This window comes from Rhinatrema bivittatum, chromosome 4 (assembly GCF_901001135.1).
Source record: "Rhinatrema bivittatum chromosome 4, aRhiBiv1.1, whole genome shotgun sequence".
Classification (NCBI taxonomy): domain Eukaryota; kingdom Metazoa; phylum Chordata; class Amphibia; order Gymnophiona; family Rhinatrematidae; genus Rhinatrema; species Rhinatrema bivittatum.
The window spans coordinates 311,458,484-311,476,146 of NC_042618.1; the positions used below are offsets into that span (position 1 = coordinate 311,458,484).

Sequence of the window (17,663 nt, forward strand, 5' to 3'; positions counted from 1 at the left end):
CTTGTACATTTTACTGAGGAAAAATAGGGGTGATTTAGTGGCATACTGGGACCAGGTTCAAAAGTACATGTACATATGGAAGTTGCTATTTTGAAAGAGATATATGTGTATACATAATCAAACTTATTTGCACACTTTTACACTTGCTAATTGACTTGCACAAGTGAAATCATATTTGTCTGTTGTCACCAGTTTTGGGATTGGAGGTCTGGGTGAACTGGTGGGGGTTCAAGGTGAAGTGCTAGAGTGTGTAGGTGAGCTGACCTGGTGGAGGTATCAGCAAACTGGTGATTTCAAGCACATGTTCAAATAGCTATTTTCAAAACTGTATACGCATATATGTTTTTAAATACCTGCCTTCTCATGCAGTTCTGGGTGTTTATTCGTGCAGTGTCCCAATTATTTTGCACTCTTATGTTTGCAAAATGGGCAGAGAAAGTATGCGTGTTCCTGCATTGGAAATAAACATGGGCAGCACTGAACATATGCACATGCTTTGGGAGTAGAAATACATAATATTTTGTAAACTGTACAGCTCCTGCTGCACAGTTTATAAAATACAAGCATTAATCTCCATATATCCACTTACTCCTGCAAATTATATACCGCAGATAGGTCTGAAAGTTGGGCTTCCTGATTGTAAGCTTTCTGGGACACAAACTCATTATATTTGCATATGATTTGTTTTAAAGTACCGTGGTTTATGCTATATTAATGCCAAAATAATAATACCTAAAAAAAATTATAGAAGACAAGCTATAGGTTGAAGAAATAACGTGTCCTTTATGATTTTTTTTGTTGCCACCTGACATGCTCAGATGGTCACCGAGCCTGCAGGGGCAGGTTCTCTGGCACGTTACTGCAAAGTAGGACCTAAGTGCTGGAGATTCAGATTGGCTATTGTCAAGAATGCTTGTGCCTCTTCTCAATTCTTCACCTCATAACATAGTTGGAACAACTGAGGGTACTGGAAAAAAACTCCCCTATTATATGTGCACAACATAGGTTTACATGCACCACAGTCCTGGGGCACTTGTGATAAATAATTTAAAACGAGGACCATCTTACTATCGAATGAATCTGTTTCTTTGTTCTATTAAGTCTGCATCATCTGAACTTTGTCTTGAAAGTTCAGTAATCTGAAAATTATGGCATGTGGTCATTCATTCGAGTTTAAGGGCCTGTATACCAAGCTCAGCACGTAGAGACCTACCCTCCAATATTTCTAAGCAACTTAGCAACAGATGCTGACAAAACACAGCAATGGTTTTCAGCTCAGTCCTCAGATTTTCAGGATATCCACAATGAATATGCATGAGATAGGTTCACAAGCACGTCCTCCATTGTATGCAGATCCGTCTCATGCATATTCATTGTGGATATCCTGAAAACCTGACTGGTTCATTGTACCTGGAGGACTGGGTTGAGAACCTCTGCAATATGGGAGCATTTATGCACTCTGCCTTTTTAGCTATGCCAACATTTTTACTCTATTTGCTAGTGCCCTCAGGATGGATAGTTTAATATTAAACTTGCCGGTTTAGCACTGCAGAATGCTAGGCTTTGGGGGGGCCCGTCATCAGAGAAGATGTGTGAAACTGTTGCCACCTTTTAGATCAGTGACCGGATTTATTGAGGGTTAAATTCTACTACCCACGTGCAAAAGGTTTGTTCAGTAAGAAAGTGCTTCCACAATCTTATTTTTCTGCCTCCCTTGCTGTGATTCCTTCTGATTAGGGAGAGACTGGAAGATGTGAAACCAGGAGAGGTCAAGCCGAGTTACAGTGAAACGTCTCGTTCTTTTCTTTGGCTCTACCTGCCTCAGTCCAGAGGAAACGCTGTGTATGTGTGTGTGAAGGGGGTGGGGGGGATGGGGGAGCAGGGGAGGAGAGAGGGGGAGACCAGTAAGAAGAAAGAGGGAGAGCAGGAAGGTGGTGGGGAGGGGGGGGGGGGCCATCACTTTTTTTCCTTGGCTCTCCTCCAAAGTGAGAGAGACTGGCAGGGCTCGGGAAGGCGGCTTTGAACAGGCAGGCACTTTTATGGAAAGCTATGCGCTGGGATTACAGCAAATGATCGGAACCAGGCTGCCTTGGGACAATTTGGTATGTTGTTTTGGAAACGGTCCTTTGCTGTGGAATATAGCGGCTGGCTGCTTGTTTTCACACATCAGTGCAAGGCAAGTCTTGAGGGAGGGTAGCAAGAGTCCAGGAGCTTTCACTTTACTCTTCTGCACTTTGTACACTGCAGCAGCTTTGTGTGTTGATGCTGTAACTGGATCTGTGGCTGTAGGATAGGGCCTCTGCAGCTTTAGTTTCTCCACTAAAAATTAAAGTTTATCTCTTAGTGAAACAAATCCTTTCAATATTTAATTGGTGCATTTACATGTGAGGTTTTCTATTAGTTTTGCAAGAATACTGAGGGTTTCAGGTGGCTGTGTAGTGTTTCGTATTAGACGTTTCTGAGGTTCTGTGCAGACAGTGGTTACTGGGAGCAGAGCACGTTTACTGGTCTCAGGCTCACAGCATAATGGATCCCCTGGTACGAGAGAGCCCTTCCCTTCAAAGCTGCCACTCACTTTCACAGGAGCAGGGCCGGGAGCCGCACACTGAGAAAGAGTGTGCACAGGCGCCGGATGCAAAATCCCAGGTAACCCAGCTGCCAGACTACCCAGTGAAAGAGAGGAGCCCCACAGCTCAGTCAAGAGAAGAGGGGAGCAGCGTCTGGGATGAGTCCTGCAGGCTGAGGGAAAGCAATGCAAGGCTCCTGACAGATCTACTTAACACAGTGGAAGGAAAGCAGGTAAGTAAATTAAATGTTATTGTGTGTGGTATGTGTGTGCGTGTGTGTCTGTGGGTGTGCACGCGCTCCAGGATGGCTAAGAGTTCTGCTTTTTACAAGACGGTCCTATTTTCTAAGAAACTATCATATGTCCTGCTTAAGCAAGAAAAGGATGTGCAATCGACCTGTTTTTCAATCTGTCACATAGGAAAATCGAAATTTGATGGAATTTCAGACATGCAACACATAGGCAGGTCTAGGACTTTTAAAAAAGGGGTGCAGATGATGTGGTGGATCATTATCCCTTACTTCTCCCCACTTCTGCTCTTTCTCCCCTTCCCTACTGTTCCTTCCAGACTCTTCTGCACCTATCCCTTCTCCTTTCTCTCTGTCTCTAGCCACCACAATATTCTTTGTTTCTTTTGCCTCATTCTCAGATACCTCTCCATCTCCACTCCCCCCTTAAATTCATCTCCCTGCTTAGGTTCCTCTCCATATCCTCCTCACATGTCCACAGGCTCCTCTCTATCTCTCTTCTCCTTTGCCATAGGCTCTTCTCCATCTCTCCCTTCTCCCATCATCTCGGGTTCCTCTTTTTCTCTCCTCCCTTGCTCCTCAAATTCCTTCTATCACCTTATTCCTAGGTTCCTTTTTATCTCCCTCTCCACGTTCCTCTTAGTTTCTTCTGACACAATACTATGACAGAATACTTGTAGACCAGCAGGTTGGTGGCCCGGTGAGGCGTGTGCTCCATTCCCTCAGCTGTTCTGCCCCCGTGCTACATACCGGTACTTCCTTTATAGTCAGGAAGCAATGGGGAGGAACAGCCACAGAAACTGGGAGTACCTACTTAACGTGACCCTACTCACTGCTAAATATTTTTTAGTAATGCCCCAAAATCATGTCACAAAACTCACAGTTTAATGGCTTGTATAAAAACCCATGCACCAGTACGACAACCATTACTCTTTCTCTCTCTCTCCAAGGTGCCAACATACGGGCCGATATAGTAAAGTCCGCGGGAGAGCGGGCAAACAGGCCACTCTCCTGTGCATGCGATTCAGTATGCAAATTAGGCCCGGCAGTAAAAACAGGTAAAAGGAGGTGCTAGGGACACTAGCGCGTCCCTAGCACCTCCTTTTGGACAGGAGCGGTGGCTGTCAGCGGGTTTGACAGCCGATGCTCAATTTTGCCGGCGTCGGTTCTCAAGCCCGCTGACAGCCACGGGTTCGGAAACCGGACGCCACAAAATTGAGCGTCTGGTTTTCGACCCGCGGGCCGACTTCAAATTTAATTTTTTTTACTTTTGGTAACTTTCGGGACCTCCGACTTAATATTGCCATGATATTAAATCAGAGGGTGCACAGAAAAGCAGTTTTTACTGCTTTTCTGTGCACTTTCACAATGCCCGAAGAAATTAACGCCTACCTTTGTAAAATGTGCGGCTTGGCTGCACATTTTCCTTCCTGAATCGTGCAGGAATACTTAATAGGGCCATCAACATGCATTTGCATGTTGCGGGCGCTATTAGGTTCGGGGGATTGGACGCACGTTTTTGGTTCCTTACTGAATAAGGGGTGACGCTAGCGCGTCGAAAACGCGCGTCCAATCGAAGGTTAACAGTGCGCAACGGAGCGCACTGTACTGTATCGGCCCGTAAGTAGCTAACAATTAATCAGTCAATCAATTAATCAATACTAAAATTTATTTCTCGCCCATGCTCAATTAAACACAAATTTAGAAAATATTAACTTGTGCATTTATTTTCTCAGTGTTAGTTTTATGGATAAGGGTAAAAAAAAGTTAATTTCACTCTCTTTAATGTCCCATGGATGCCAGCTCCCTCATAAACGTGGAACAATAAATCATATTTCATGTGATTTGCACTACTGACATGTTTTGATTATCCAGCTTGTGTGTAGCACATCTGTTGCCATTACAAAAGTGCAACCTTACATATGTCCATACTGAAACATGATTTTCAAATCCTTCTCCATTCTACCAATGTATGCATGTCAGCCTGTAACCTTTACATATCCTCATTATATATTGAAATTTCACCAGATATTTTGTATCATCATGCTGGTGCAAATTTATGTGGGTACTGATGAGGCTGACAATAATCAAAGCAAAGCTTCTCATGCTGTTTTGTTTGATTATTGTGGCAAACCAAGGGTCCCATGCAGGATAAAAGGTGCATTCAGTGGAACGCAGCTTTTATCCTGCATTTGTTCCTGCCTTTTCTGTGGGCAAAACTTACTCCTGATTCAGGAAGGGGTTTTGCACGCAGAAAATGTGCGTACCTCAAGGAGAGTAATACTTAGTGCCCTCGCATGGAAATCCCATGCAAATGAGGGCATTAAGTATTACTTCCCGTGCAGAGAGACTGCATCGGGCCAGCACAACTTCTTTAGCGCTAGAAGCTTAATGCCTGGGTCAAGGCTGGAGTTAAGTTTCCAGGGCTATAGAAAAAATAATTTAAAAAAGGGAAAAAAAATGTCAACCGCCACCTAGCCAGAGAAGTACCGACTAATCCGGCTAACTGGCGCAGTCCCTGCTACGTAGCCGGATAAGTACTTTATTGGCTACGTAGTGGTGAGCCATGCCGGATAGATGGATAGTACCAATGTATCCGGCAATCTGGTAGCTGATCCCCACTGCCATATAGCTGGATAAGTTGGTATTTATCTGATTATATGGCAGCGGCTGCCGCCACTTGTAAAAAGAGCACCCGTCACCCCCACCCCATGTTATAATGTGTGTTCGGCCAGTGCCAAACGCACATTTTACAGTTTTTACGCTTTTTTAACTCCCGATGCATTAGCATATCATTATCTTATTGCATCGGGAGTTAAAAAAAAATTAACCTGAATGTTAAAAATGTGCGGCTTATTGCATTGACCCCCCCAAATTGGGTAAAATCTGTCCATCGGGTCTGCTAGACCACAAGTGTTTTGATTGTCTACTCCTTTATACGTAGTAGCACCTAATATGTTAAGACCGTGTAGTATGCTGTATTTCCTTTTATAACTTCTTTCTGTTTATATCTATCTGATCTGATAATTGCATATTTTCCCACATGCTGTACTCATGTGTCTCTAACCTTTTTCAACATCATCCTAAGGCATGGTGTCATGTGCTTTATTAAAATCCTATTATGTAACAGACAATGGAAGTAGTGTTAATGTGTCCTTTGTAGCTTTCTTGAAAAAACTTATCACATTAATTTGCCAGGCCCAGTTTGCACTGAATGCAGTATTATTCATCTTTTATGAGCCTATTTATATTTTAGCTCATTATCCATTCATAAGTGTTTCCTCTTATGAATGTCAGATTGCTGAACAGTTACCTTGTTCTGTCATTCTGTGAATGTTAAACAGGGGCAGCACTTTAGCTATGTACTGACTGGCAGAATCGATTTGCAGAATTATTGCTTTCGAGGTTGGTAAGCTGGATATCTGAACATTTCTACAAAGGAAAATCTTTGGTACCCCAAGCTTTTTAAAAAAACATTTTTAGGAGGGGGCACAGGGTTGGGGTTCAGGACTGGTAATATCCTTCTACTCCAGGGCTTCCCAAACCTGTCCTGAGACCAGACAGCCAGTCAGGTTTCAGGATATCCACAGTGAATATGCATGAGAACATTTGCATACACTGCGCCTCCAATTATATAGATTTATCTCATACATATTCATTTAGGATATTATCCTGAAACCTGACTGGCTGTGGGGTCCCCATGACAGCTTTGGGAAGCCCTGTCCTACTCCTTTAAAACATCCGGCTCATTTGAAATCGTTTCCTCCATTCACAACCACCCAGAGTGTTTTACCTCTATTTTTGTATCCCTCTCCCTCTCTTTTAGGCTGGTCATTGTGGTGATTGTCCTCAGCCAGAAGTCAGGACACCACACTCCCTTCAGATCACACAGTCGTCCCTGAGTCTGGCCACTAGATGTCACTGTTGGGCAATGGCTAAGGCTCCCTTCCCTCCTGGGAGCTGCATGTACTGTTTCTGTAGCTTCACTGGCTGGGGAGAAGGGTCATAGCACAGCAACTGAAGCCAGGTCCATTGCCTAACAGTACATAACATTGCCATTGAGTCACTTAGACCATATTAACCTTTTTAATGAAACTTTGAACATTTTAAGTGCAACGTTGTGGAATGATTATTTCTTTACAATAGCTGGTGCAGCAGCAAACATATGCAAATTGAAGCATGAAGATTCAGCTAAACCTCACTAGGAACCAGCTGGGCAGAAGTGAGCAATCCTGTCACTAACATGGACATATTTTCCCAGCTACAGCACAGCTGTAAACGTATGCAAATTATTTTCAAATTCCCTGTGGAGCTGCCTTTTGAAAATCTGGGGGCAGTGATGAATAAGGGAACTTTAGTATTTATGTATTTTTGCAACTGCTTCAAAGCTGATGTAAAACTAAACATGTTAAAGCACATGTGGGGGACATCAAAATGAAATCCTCACATAAGCCCTAAGGGGTCGATTTTAAAAAGCGCACGAGGTTCCTGGCACGCGCACATGGACATGCAGATTTTATAACATGAGTGTGTCGGCGCGTGCATGTTATAAAATACGGTTCCCGCACGCACATGCACACTGGATTTTCATGTCGCACGTGGGGGCAGGTAGCCTCCTCCACGCGCAGTGGGGGGGGGGGAGTTTAGAAAATACGCACGGCGATGTGATCAAGCTTAGACCAGTTCCCTCCCAGTCTGCTCCAATTAAGGAACGGACTGGGATGGAACTTCCCTAACCCTACCTTTCCTACCTTTTCCCCTCTCCTCCCCAACCCCTAAACCTACCCTAGTTATCCCACCATTTTTTGTTTTTATACTTACTGCTTCTCCGGAGCAGAAGTAAGCTCCGCGTGCCGGCCGGCTGCCGGCGTGCACTTCCCTGGGCCAGCGTCTAATGGTGCTGCCCCGCCCTGCCCCTCCCTATAATTAAATCATACAAATAAAATAATTTCAAAACAGCTGATGAATAGAATATCCAATAATTAAAGACTCATGCAAATTTTGAAAGCTTTACCAAACACCAAACACCAAACACCAAACACCAATAAAATATTTCAAACAGCAGACACATCACATACTACCCAATAATTAAAATGGTAGTCAATCAAGAAACATGAACTTAAAAAGCCACCTTTACTTACTCTCTGCAGCAGTTCTCCTACTCCTTTACCTTGCAGGCCATATCAGAAACAGCAGTAGCTGCTGAAGCTGTCCTCACAGTCCTCTTCCTTAGGGACCACAACCAGTCTCTTCTCTCTCGTTTCTCTCTCTCTCACACACACGCACACACCAGTCACATCCTCAGGACCAGTTTCTGTCTCTCACACACCAATCATCTCCCCAACCAGTCTCTCTGTCTCTCTCACACACACACACAAGCACACATATACCAGTCATCTCCCTGATCAATCTTTCTCACACATACACACGTCACCTCTCTGGCCAGTCTCTCTCAATCACATAATGCTCTCGCTCTCTCTTACTTATACACAGGCTTTCAATCACACACATGCTCTCTCTATTTCACTTACACACAAGCTCTCAATCACACACATGTTCTATCTCACTTACAAACAGGCTCAATCACACACATGCCCTCTCACAGCCACAAGCCAGCCAAAAACATGCTCCATCTCTCTTGCATACACATTGACACACACAAGCACCCTCCCTGATTCACATATACACCACACACATACAGAAGCACCCTCCCTGTCTCACATATACACCAAAGAACAAAAAAGAGCGAAGGAATCCCACAAAATATACTATCACAGAAAAAGGGAAAACGATATGAGTTACTCAAAAGTGTTGCCCACTTATGAGATTGTGAATTTTGTCAGTAATAGATTTATATAATTATTTTTTTTTATATAATTTTCTATTTTATTTAATTTTTTTAAATGATTTTTAGAGACTGAACCGCATCAGCAAACCAGACAGCGTATCTCCTGTGGCTATGGAGATCGCTCGGTCTTTTCAATCATTTGCGGTACATTCTTAAGATCAAACTTCTCAAGTGTTGCAACGCTATAAACCGTATCAGATTCAATAGGCTCGCTGTACAGACATATATTGAGAACGCAAGTATCGGATGAATAATTCAAGACACGTTGAAATTCAAAGAACTCAGCAGAAATTCAATGGGCTCAACAACGGCTGAGGTTTCGCTGAAAAGCTTCTTCAGGAGCCTATCTTCTCGATCTTCAGATGTGCCAGAAGACAAACAATGTCTATAATTAATCCAAATGTCATGAAAAACAGGAACAACAAGTCTCCAGAGCCTGTTATCTGAATCTTCTAATAAATTCAAATGCTGTCAATGTTGAACCTTGCGTATAAGAGAAACCACATATTAAAAACTTAAAATAATACTTAGCTTTTCTTAGTGAGCACAGTTGTTGAATCCTTACTTGGGACCAAAAAGTCTCCCGCTTGTTTTCAAAATGAACAGAGACCAGTGCATAGAACAACCTCTGTTTAAATCAAGCGGACTGTGAAATCACGTAACCAATGGGGACAATCCATGTAAGAAATGACATCATCCCATGATGAATCCAAAATCATTAAAGAAACACCTGAACACCAGATCAGTGCACTCTTGTGAAGAGTTGATGTCTTTTGGAGTGTGGAAACTCACACAATGATGAGATTTGTACAGTGTTCTCTCATCCTGGCTTGATGGACTCTCTACCTGGGTAACATCAAGCTAGGTTGAGAGAACATTGTATATTTCTCATCATTGTGTGAGTTTCCACACTCCAAAAGACATCAACTCTTCACAAGAATGCACTGATCTGTTCGTACATCTCACTCTGCATATCAAAGTGGCCCTTAACCTCTACACTACTACTTAAACCTCACCTCGAGTTACTAGGTGGGCCTCCTTTAGTAGCATAAATAGCTGCTTACTATGGTGCCATCCCCAGAGGTGCTCGCTCTCTCTCTCTCTCTCTCTCTCTCTCTCTCTCTCTCTCTCTCTCTCTCTCTCGTTCCCCCCCCCCTCCCAACATCTCAGGTCTGTCCCCAGCCTACTTTTTTTTAAATTTGTTTTTCTATACCAATGTTCATCGGACATATCATACCGGTTTACAGTGTAACAGAGGAGTCTATTAGCGTAGACATTACGATATCATGCGTAGACATTACAATATCATGCATTATGACTTTACAAAATTCTTGCCCCCGACTCCACTCCAATCCCTCCCCTTTTAAAAATTAGCATCGCACCATGTGTTATGGTGCTTTTCGCATGCGTTAAGGCATTTTTTGCATGCAAAAACACCTTAATACATACAAAAATGCCATAACGCGAGTTGGAAAATGACCCCTTAAGTCTGATTGTGCCGAAGAGCTGCCCTAAAGTTAGCCAAAATAAAGTTATCCAGCTAACTTTAAGATAGCTGGCTATATTCAAAAGTGTGGCTGCACTATTGAATATACTTCTACAGTTAGACAGATAAGTTTATCCTGCTAACTTTGCTATCCAGACTGTGACTAAATATTGATCTCTTTTCTTTTAAAATATTCAGGTCAGGATAACTTACTTAGCTATCTCAGCTCATAGAGGAGAGCATACTATGCTGTTTATCATGCACACAGATGTGACCTTAAAAGTGTGAGGAGCTAGGGTGAATCAGATCCAGTGGGCCCTTTCAACCCAGTGGTTGAAGAGAGGGTGGAAGGGTACTCATCCTCCCTGTAAATATGGAGCAGGGGGCCAGTGCCTTAGATAGTGCTCTAAGGGGCCTGGATGCTTTGGAAGCCCCCTTGGCAGCAACACTAACCTTCCCATATCTTTTTTTTTACAAGTTCTGTTGGGAGTGATGCCCCTTTAAGATTCAGCAGTCCTGGGAGAGCAAGGCCCTTCTTGGCCCTAAGTTTCTTTCAAGTAGGAAACTGCAGGTGCAGAAGCTTTGGCAAGACAATAGGGCTTAAAGAGGCCGCAAACTTGAATGTGTCGGCCGAGTTGTGGTGCCACAAAGGTCAGCCCCACTGGAAGAGGGTGGAGACAGAGGCTGCAGCATTGGCCACAGCCCTGTCCTACAAAGCAGGAAATAGTTGTGGGAGCATGATCAACAGCTTCCCTGCTGTCAGAAATTATATTGGGGGTGGGGCTACCAAGGCAGTGTGGGACCCTGTAAATTGCCTTGATTTCCCACCCTCAAGAACAGCCCTACCTGCACTCATTAAATTCTAATTTACATTTGATGCTCCTTTATTTATATGTATGTCTCTTCAGACCAGTTTAGCTTGTACACTGCATTTAGCACATGCTTATGGCCTTAGCATTCATGCGGTGCTTTAGTGTATAAGTCCCTATGTATGTTTGCAAGCCTACTATAATTTCTTTGTATGTGCAATCTAGTCCCATGAGGTTTTTATAAATATCTAGTAAGCACAGAAGAGTTCTCTCTTTCTGAGGCCAATCTTTGATTCCTAAACTATAAAAAATGCAGGGATTACGAGTTGGGAGATGGTTTCTGTTTGATTCTGGTTATTTCAGTATTAGTTTCAGCCTTCTGTGGAATTCTTTGCTGTTCTTTACTTTGAGTGGTTTATGTCTGATTGTTGCACCTTCATCCACTTTCAGATATTTCTTTACACCTTCTTGTTTGAGCTCCTTTATTTTCCAGTCCTTAGTAAAAGAGATGTTTTTAGATAATTGTCCTCTATTAAGGTTACCTTGGTATGTTTGATTAGACCAAAAGCCATTCAGATGCCATCAAAACCTTTTACTAATGAAAACTGTGCATTGAAATGACAACTGCAGGACTTTAAAACATCGAAACAACTACAAAGAGTAAATGAAATATCTGTGAATTATTTCTGTTCTGGTTCAAGGCTCTGTCCAGAATCTATAGAAATAATAAAGGGAGTACGTGGATTTAGTGCCAGATATGCTAGTTACATTTTTTGACATTAGGAATGATATATCTACCATGTTCATAGTTAATATGGAATGTGGTTTGCCACATTTTCATGGTTAATATGCTATCGAGCATACACAGACTTTATACATTCCAAAGCCAGTTTATGATCTAAGAATTTGGGTCACCATCAAAAGCTTTCTTTATAATCAGTCTGTGCTGCCCTGTGTCTAACCTTTCTTTTTTAAAGTAGTCAAAAAGACAGCATATTGGAATAAATATAATTCTGGGGGGACTCAGCCTTACTCCATCCTAGGCAAGCTGGTGTTAGGCAGGTCCATGGGACAGAAACTGTTCTTCATCAATGAGATACAAACCTAGGAAGATAGAGGCAAAGATGCTGTATTATTTTTTCTTAGATTTATCCACAGCATTTGATACTGTAAATCACAAACGTTTTCTACAACGACTTCAAGCAATAAGAATTAAGTGGTATTGTTGTTGCACTGGGAGTAGACCCTGGGCCTGGTGCAGGATTGGTACGGCCCTCCGGTCAGACCCGGAGAGCGCCTGCCACCAGGAGGAGGAGCACAGGAGGAGACAGAGGCTAGCTGGAGCTTCGCCAATAGCAACCCGGGGTTCCCTCAGGTTGAGCCGTTGGTTACTCGGGCCGCCTGGTCTTAGGTGGGCCTCGCATGGTCTCCTAGAGAGAAAATTCAAGGGAGTGCCCACCACGAACAAGGGTGCGCAGTCGGTGTTCAGACAGGGAAGTCCAGAGGTTGCAGGAGGCCAAAACAGAGTGTCCGAGTGTATAGCGAGAATCAAGGCCAGAGTCTTGGAGTAGAGTGGTCAGCCAGGCAGGGTCGGTAGCAGAGGTCAGATCAGACGTATTCAAGTCAAGCAGAAGGTTGGGTTCCAGGTGGCAGACGAGAGTAGATGGTGTTCCAGGCAGAGGTCAGGTCAGGCAGCGATCAAGGAGTAGTCGGAGTTCCAGGCAGAGGTCAGGGCAGGCAGCAAGCAAAGCGTAGTCAGAGTTCCAGGCAGAGGTCAGGTCAGGCAGCGATCAAGGAGTAGTCAAGAACAAGCAGAGGTCAGCACCGTGAGATCAGTCCAAAGGGTACTACCAGGGATGGAGAGATGAAGGAGCAGGAGACGTGGGGACTGGAGACACAGGAGACGCTGGGACTGGAGAGACAGGAGACGCTGGAACAAAGGAACTGGAACAGGAGACACAGGAAATGCAGGAAGGCAAACTTGCTATCACAAAGTGATTGACCCGATTGCCAAAGCGAGGTCCTGGGAGACAGGGCCTCGCTTATATACTAGGCAGGGATAATGTCATCACTGAACGACCCAGCCGGGTTTCCCGCACTTGGCCCTTTAAATTGAAGGAGGTCGGCTGCGCGCGCACATAAGGGCGGGGCTGAGGAGATGCTGGATGTGGAGCCCCGGCAGGGAAGGCTGGGACCAGCAGGGGAAGGGAGGCCTGAACTCGTGGATGGTTGGGAGAGGTAAGCAGGCCCAGCTGCATACGTGGCTGGTAAGTGCAACAGTACCCCCCCTTCTAGGCCTCCCCCTTACTGACCTTGGTTTGTCAGGGTGTTCTCGGTGGAATTCCTGGAGAAGTTGCTTGTCATAGATGTGGTGGGAGAGCTCCCACGAGTTCTCCTCAGGCCCAAAGCCCTCCCACGACAGGAGATACTCCCAATGGCTGTGCCTTTTCCTGACGTCAAGGACTTCCTTTTCTTGTAGGGTCTCCTCAGATTCATCAGAAAGTTGTGGAGGATGAGGAGCCCTACGAGATGGCCAGGAGAGTACGAGTGGCTTTAGCAAGGATACGTGAAAGGTATTGTGAATACCCATTGACCTTGGTAACTGTAGTTGGTATGTTACTGTTCCGACAGGGCAGAGGACTGGAAATGGCCCAATAAATTTTGGCGCCAGTTGCTGAGAGGGTAGTCGTAACCAGACCTTTTGGCCTGGTCAGAACAAGGGAGCGGTGCGACGATGAGCATCGGTAGAGCGCTTAGCTCACTCGGCAGCTTGGCCTAGCCTTTCTTTAAATTGGTTCCATAACCTTCTTATTGTTTAAGCTGTTGACTGGGCCGCAGGTGAAGGCACTGAGAGCAGGATTGGTAGAGGCAGACATGGCTGGCGGCCAAATACCACCGAGAAGGGTGAATCATTTGTAGCAGAGGCGACATGCGTATTGTGAGATAACTCAGCCCAGGGTAACAGGTCAGACCAGTCGTCCTGCTGGTCATTAACGTAGGAACGTAAGAAGGTCTTTAAGGACCTGTTTGTTCTTTCTGCTTGGCCGTTTGCCTGGGGATGATAAGCGGAAGTCAGACTTAAGGTGATTTCGAATTTCTTGCACAAGGATTTCTAATATCTGGCGGCGAACTGTGGACCTCAGTCTGAGATGATCTCTTTAGGTAGCCCATGTAGATGAAAGACGTGTTTGAGGAAGAGTTTAGCCAGTTCAGGAGCTGAGGGAAGTTTCTGGAGTGGGATGAACTGACCCATTTTCGAGAATCAATCAATGATGACCCAGATGACTGTGTGGCCTTTGGATGGAGGTAGGTCAGTGATGAAGTTGATGGAAATGCTCGACCAGGGTTCTGTTGGTGCCGGGAGAGGTTGGAGAAGTCCCCATGGCCAATCGGAGGCTTCTGTTGAGCACATATGGGACAGGAGTCCTTGACCATGTTAGGCCACCAATAGTATCTCCTTAGCATTTCAAGGGTCCAATACCCTCTCAATGGGATGGCCGGCCAATTTTGAATCATGGGCCCAGTGAAGGACGCGTTCGTGGAGACAGCATGGGACCACCGGCTTCCCCACTAGCACAGTATGGGTCGCTGTGAGGGTTACGCAGGCAGGGTCATGATATGCCTGGGGGTGTCAGGCGTATCCTCTGGTTCAAGTGAGCGGGAGAGAGCATCCGCTCGCGTGTTCTTGGCTGCAGGACGGAAGCGAAGTTTGAAATGAAAGCATTCAAAGAACAACGCCCAGCGGGCCTGTCTGGGATTCAACAATTGGGCTTCCTTCAAGTACTCAAGACTTTTATGATCCGTAAAGATTGTAAATTTATTCTGTGCGCCTTCTAACCAAGGACACCATTCTTGGAGTGCTAACTTTACTGCTAGGAGTTCACGATCTCTGATCATATAATTTTGCCCCACAGGGGAAAACTTGTGCGAATAGAAGGAACGGGGGACTAGGGATCCTTTGGAGGAGTACTGGCTCAGGACTGCCCCTGCCCCAATGGAGGAGGCGTTGACTTCGACGTCGAAGGGGCGGTTAAGATCCGGGTGACGAAGACAAGGTCCAGTGCAGAAGGCCTCTTTCAAAGCCTGGAAGGCGGATTGAGCCTTGGGACTCCATTCCTTGTGGCTACTGCCTTTCCTCGTCATGGCAGTGAGTGAAGCAGCTAATGTGAAGTAGTTGGTGATGAAGTGCCTGTAATAGTTTGTGAACCCAAGGAACCTTTGTAGGGTGAGGAGGCCTACAGATTGAGGCCAGTCTTGGATTCTCTGGAGCTTTTCAGGGTCCATGGTAAAACCATGATTGGAAATATATCCTAGAAACAGAAGACGAGTCTGTTCGAAGATATACTTCTCTAGTTTTGCATAGAGATGGTTATCCCTGAGGCTTTGAAGGAATGTCTGAACATGAGAATTTTAGATCCTTGGAAAAGATCAGTATATCATCTAGATATACAATGACAAACAAGTATAGTAGGTCCCGGAAGAGCTCGTTCATCAAGCGTTGAAAGACCGCAGGGGCATTACAGAGTCCGAAAGGCATCACTATGTACTTATAGTGGCCGTCCCTGGTATTAAATGTGGTCTTCCAAATGTTCTCTGCTTGGGTCCTGATGAGATTATATGCCCCTCGGAGAGCTAACTTTGTAAAGATCTGGGCTTCTTGGAGGCGATCAAAGAGTTCGCTGATAAATGGTAGAGGATAGCGATCCTTGTGGGTTACCGCGTTTATCCCATGGTAATCGATGCAGGGGCGGAGACTTCCATATTTCTTCTTCACGAAGACGAAAACGGCTCCTGCCGGAGAATCGGAGGGTCTTATGAATCCCTTGTCAAGATTCTTTTTAATGTACTCAGACATAGCCTTAGTCTCAGGTAGCGAGAGTGGATAAGTCCTGCCTTTGGGAGGCATGGTACCTGGTAGGAGTTCAGTGGGGCAATTAAACCTCCGGAGTGGAGGTAGGATGTCAGCACTCTGTTTAGAGAATACATCTTGTAAGTCTGTATATGGAGCAGGCAACCCAATTAGGGTTGTAGAGTTCAACATGGTGACTGCTGGAGACACTTGACGTAGGCAGCAGTGTTGACACTGTGGTCCCCACTGGATTAGCTGTAGGGACTACCAATCAAATTGCAGACCATGCACCTGGAGCTATGGGAGTCCGAGGATTATTGGGTGCATTTAAAACAAATCAGAGAAAATTATTTTTCACTCAATGTACAATTATGCTCTGGAATCCATTGCCAGAAAATGTGGTTAAGGCTACTAATATAGCTGGGTTTAAAAAAGGTTTGGATAAATTCCTGGAAGAGAAGTCCATAAACTGCTATTAATCAATAGGAATAGCCACTGCTTGTTGCCGGCATTAGTAGCATGAGATCTATTTAATGTTTGGGTACTTGCCAGGTACTTGTGACTTAGATTGGCCACTGCTAGAAACAGGATACTGGGTTGATGGACCCTTGATCTGACCCAGTATGGCATATCTTATGTTTTTATGATGCCAGGGGGTGTGGTTGGGAAGGGACTGCAAAATGATGATACCAGGTGGAAGGGAAAGTGATGGTGTACCACGACATAATGAACTCAGTGCCAGATGTGCTGCAACATCAAAAAGATTGGGAATCACTGATAGAGTGGGCAGTTTTCAAAACCCCCAGGTCTATCGATACAAACAGCTTTAATGATTGCCTTCCCCATTAGTCAATAAAAATATATCTCCTTATTTTTTTGATTTTTAACCTTTTTTTTCTGGGTCTTTACTATCATGCAGTTGTCATTGACTTGTTTGAAGGTGCCCTGGACAAAGCACCATATATAAATAGAAAAGTGAATGACGATAACTTTAAAACAAGCACACATGCAGCCATATATTCATGTAGGCACAAACATACGTGCGCTAGAATTTTATATCGCGTGCACAAGTGTGCCCGCATTATATAAAACATGCCTAGCGCGCATATGTGTGGTCCTAATTTTAAGCAGTTATGTAAGGGAACGTTATTCACATTGTTTTCCTTAGGATTTGTCAGTTTTTCCACGTGCAGGCGAGCACATTTTATAACATGCGCGCATGAAGGAAATTCCCTATTTTTACCATTTAGTCCACCAGTTTGCCCAGTCTATCTCGAGGTCATCCAGAGCCCTCTGGTTCTTCAGCCTGCACTTTACCCAGACCCCTCACCCAGTCAGTATTTGGCTATAAAGAGTTTTATTCTGATAAAGAGCAGAAGTAAATATGTGCAGGCAAGAGCCCTACGCGTGCTGCGTTCACAGATTATAAAATCCAGATTTATGTGAGTAAAAGTTGGCTCCTGACCCACCTTTAACCCATCCCTTTTCTTACACCACCGAAGTTATTCACGCACTGGTACTTGCACACGCACGTGCAAGGTTTATAAAATAGCAGTAGCGCGAATAAGCGTTACTTGCACACGCTTTGCTTTTAAATTCACCTTTATGCGTGTAATTGGATCGAATGTCACCTCCGGTTTCCCGTTGTGATTGCTTGTTTCTAATTTACTGGATGCTTTTTGTCCTGATGTGTTTCCTGTTCTTAGCTAAAGTAATTTTAAATAGTGGTTCTGAAAAGAATTTCTCTCACTTTAACAGCATTTCCTGGTTGCAAATGAATGAATCCTTATGTTGCTGTTCCTTGGTTGTTGTGTAGCCTGGCAAATTGCTCACGGCTTCCTATTAATCAGTAACTTG

The 17,663-nt window shown here is 44.5% G+C and overlaps 1 protein-coding gene across 1 annotated transcript in view; it reads left to right on the forward strand.

Annotated features, from left to right (window-relative positions):
- The first annotated feature begins 2,169 nt into the window (after nt 1-2,169).
- The window catches only part of LOC115090769 (myosin-16-like), a 292,772-nt gene continuing 277,278 nt past the window's right edge, over nt 2,170-17,663 (forward strand). Inside the window, exon 1 of the mRNA XM_029600261.1 lies at nt 2,170-2,799. Coding sequence (XP_029456121.1) covers nt 2,527-2,799 — 273 coding nt within the window. The 5' untranslated portion in view covers nt 2,170-2,526. The remainder of the gene's footprint in view (nt 2,800-17,663) is intronic.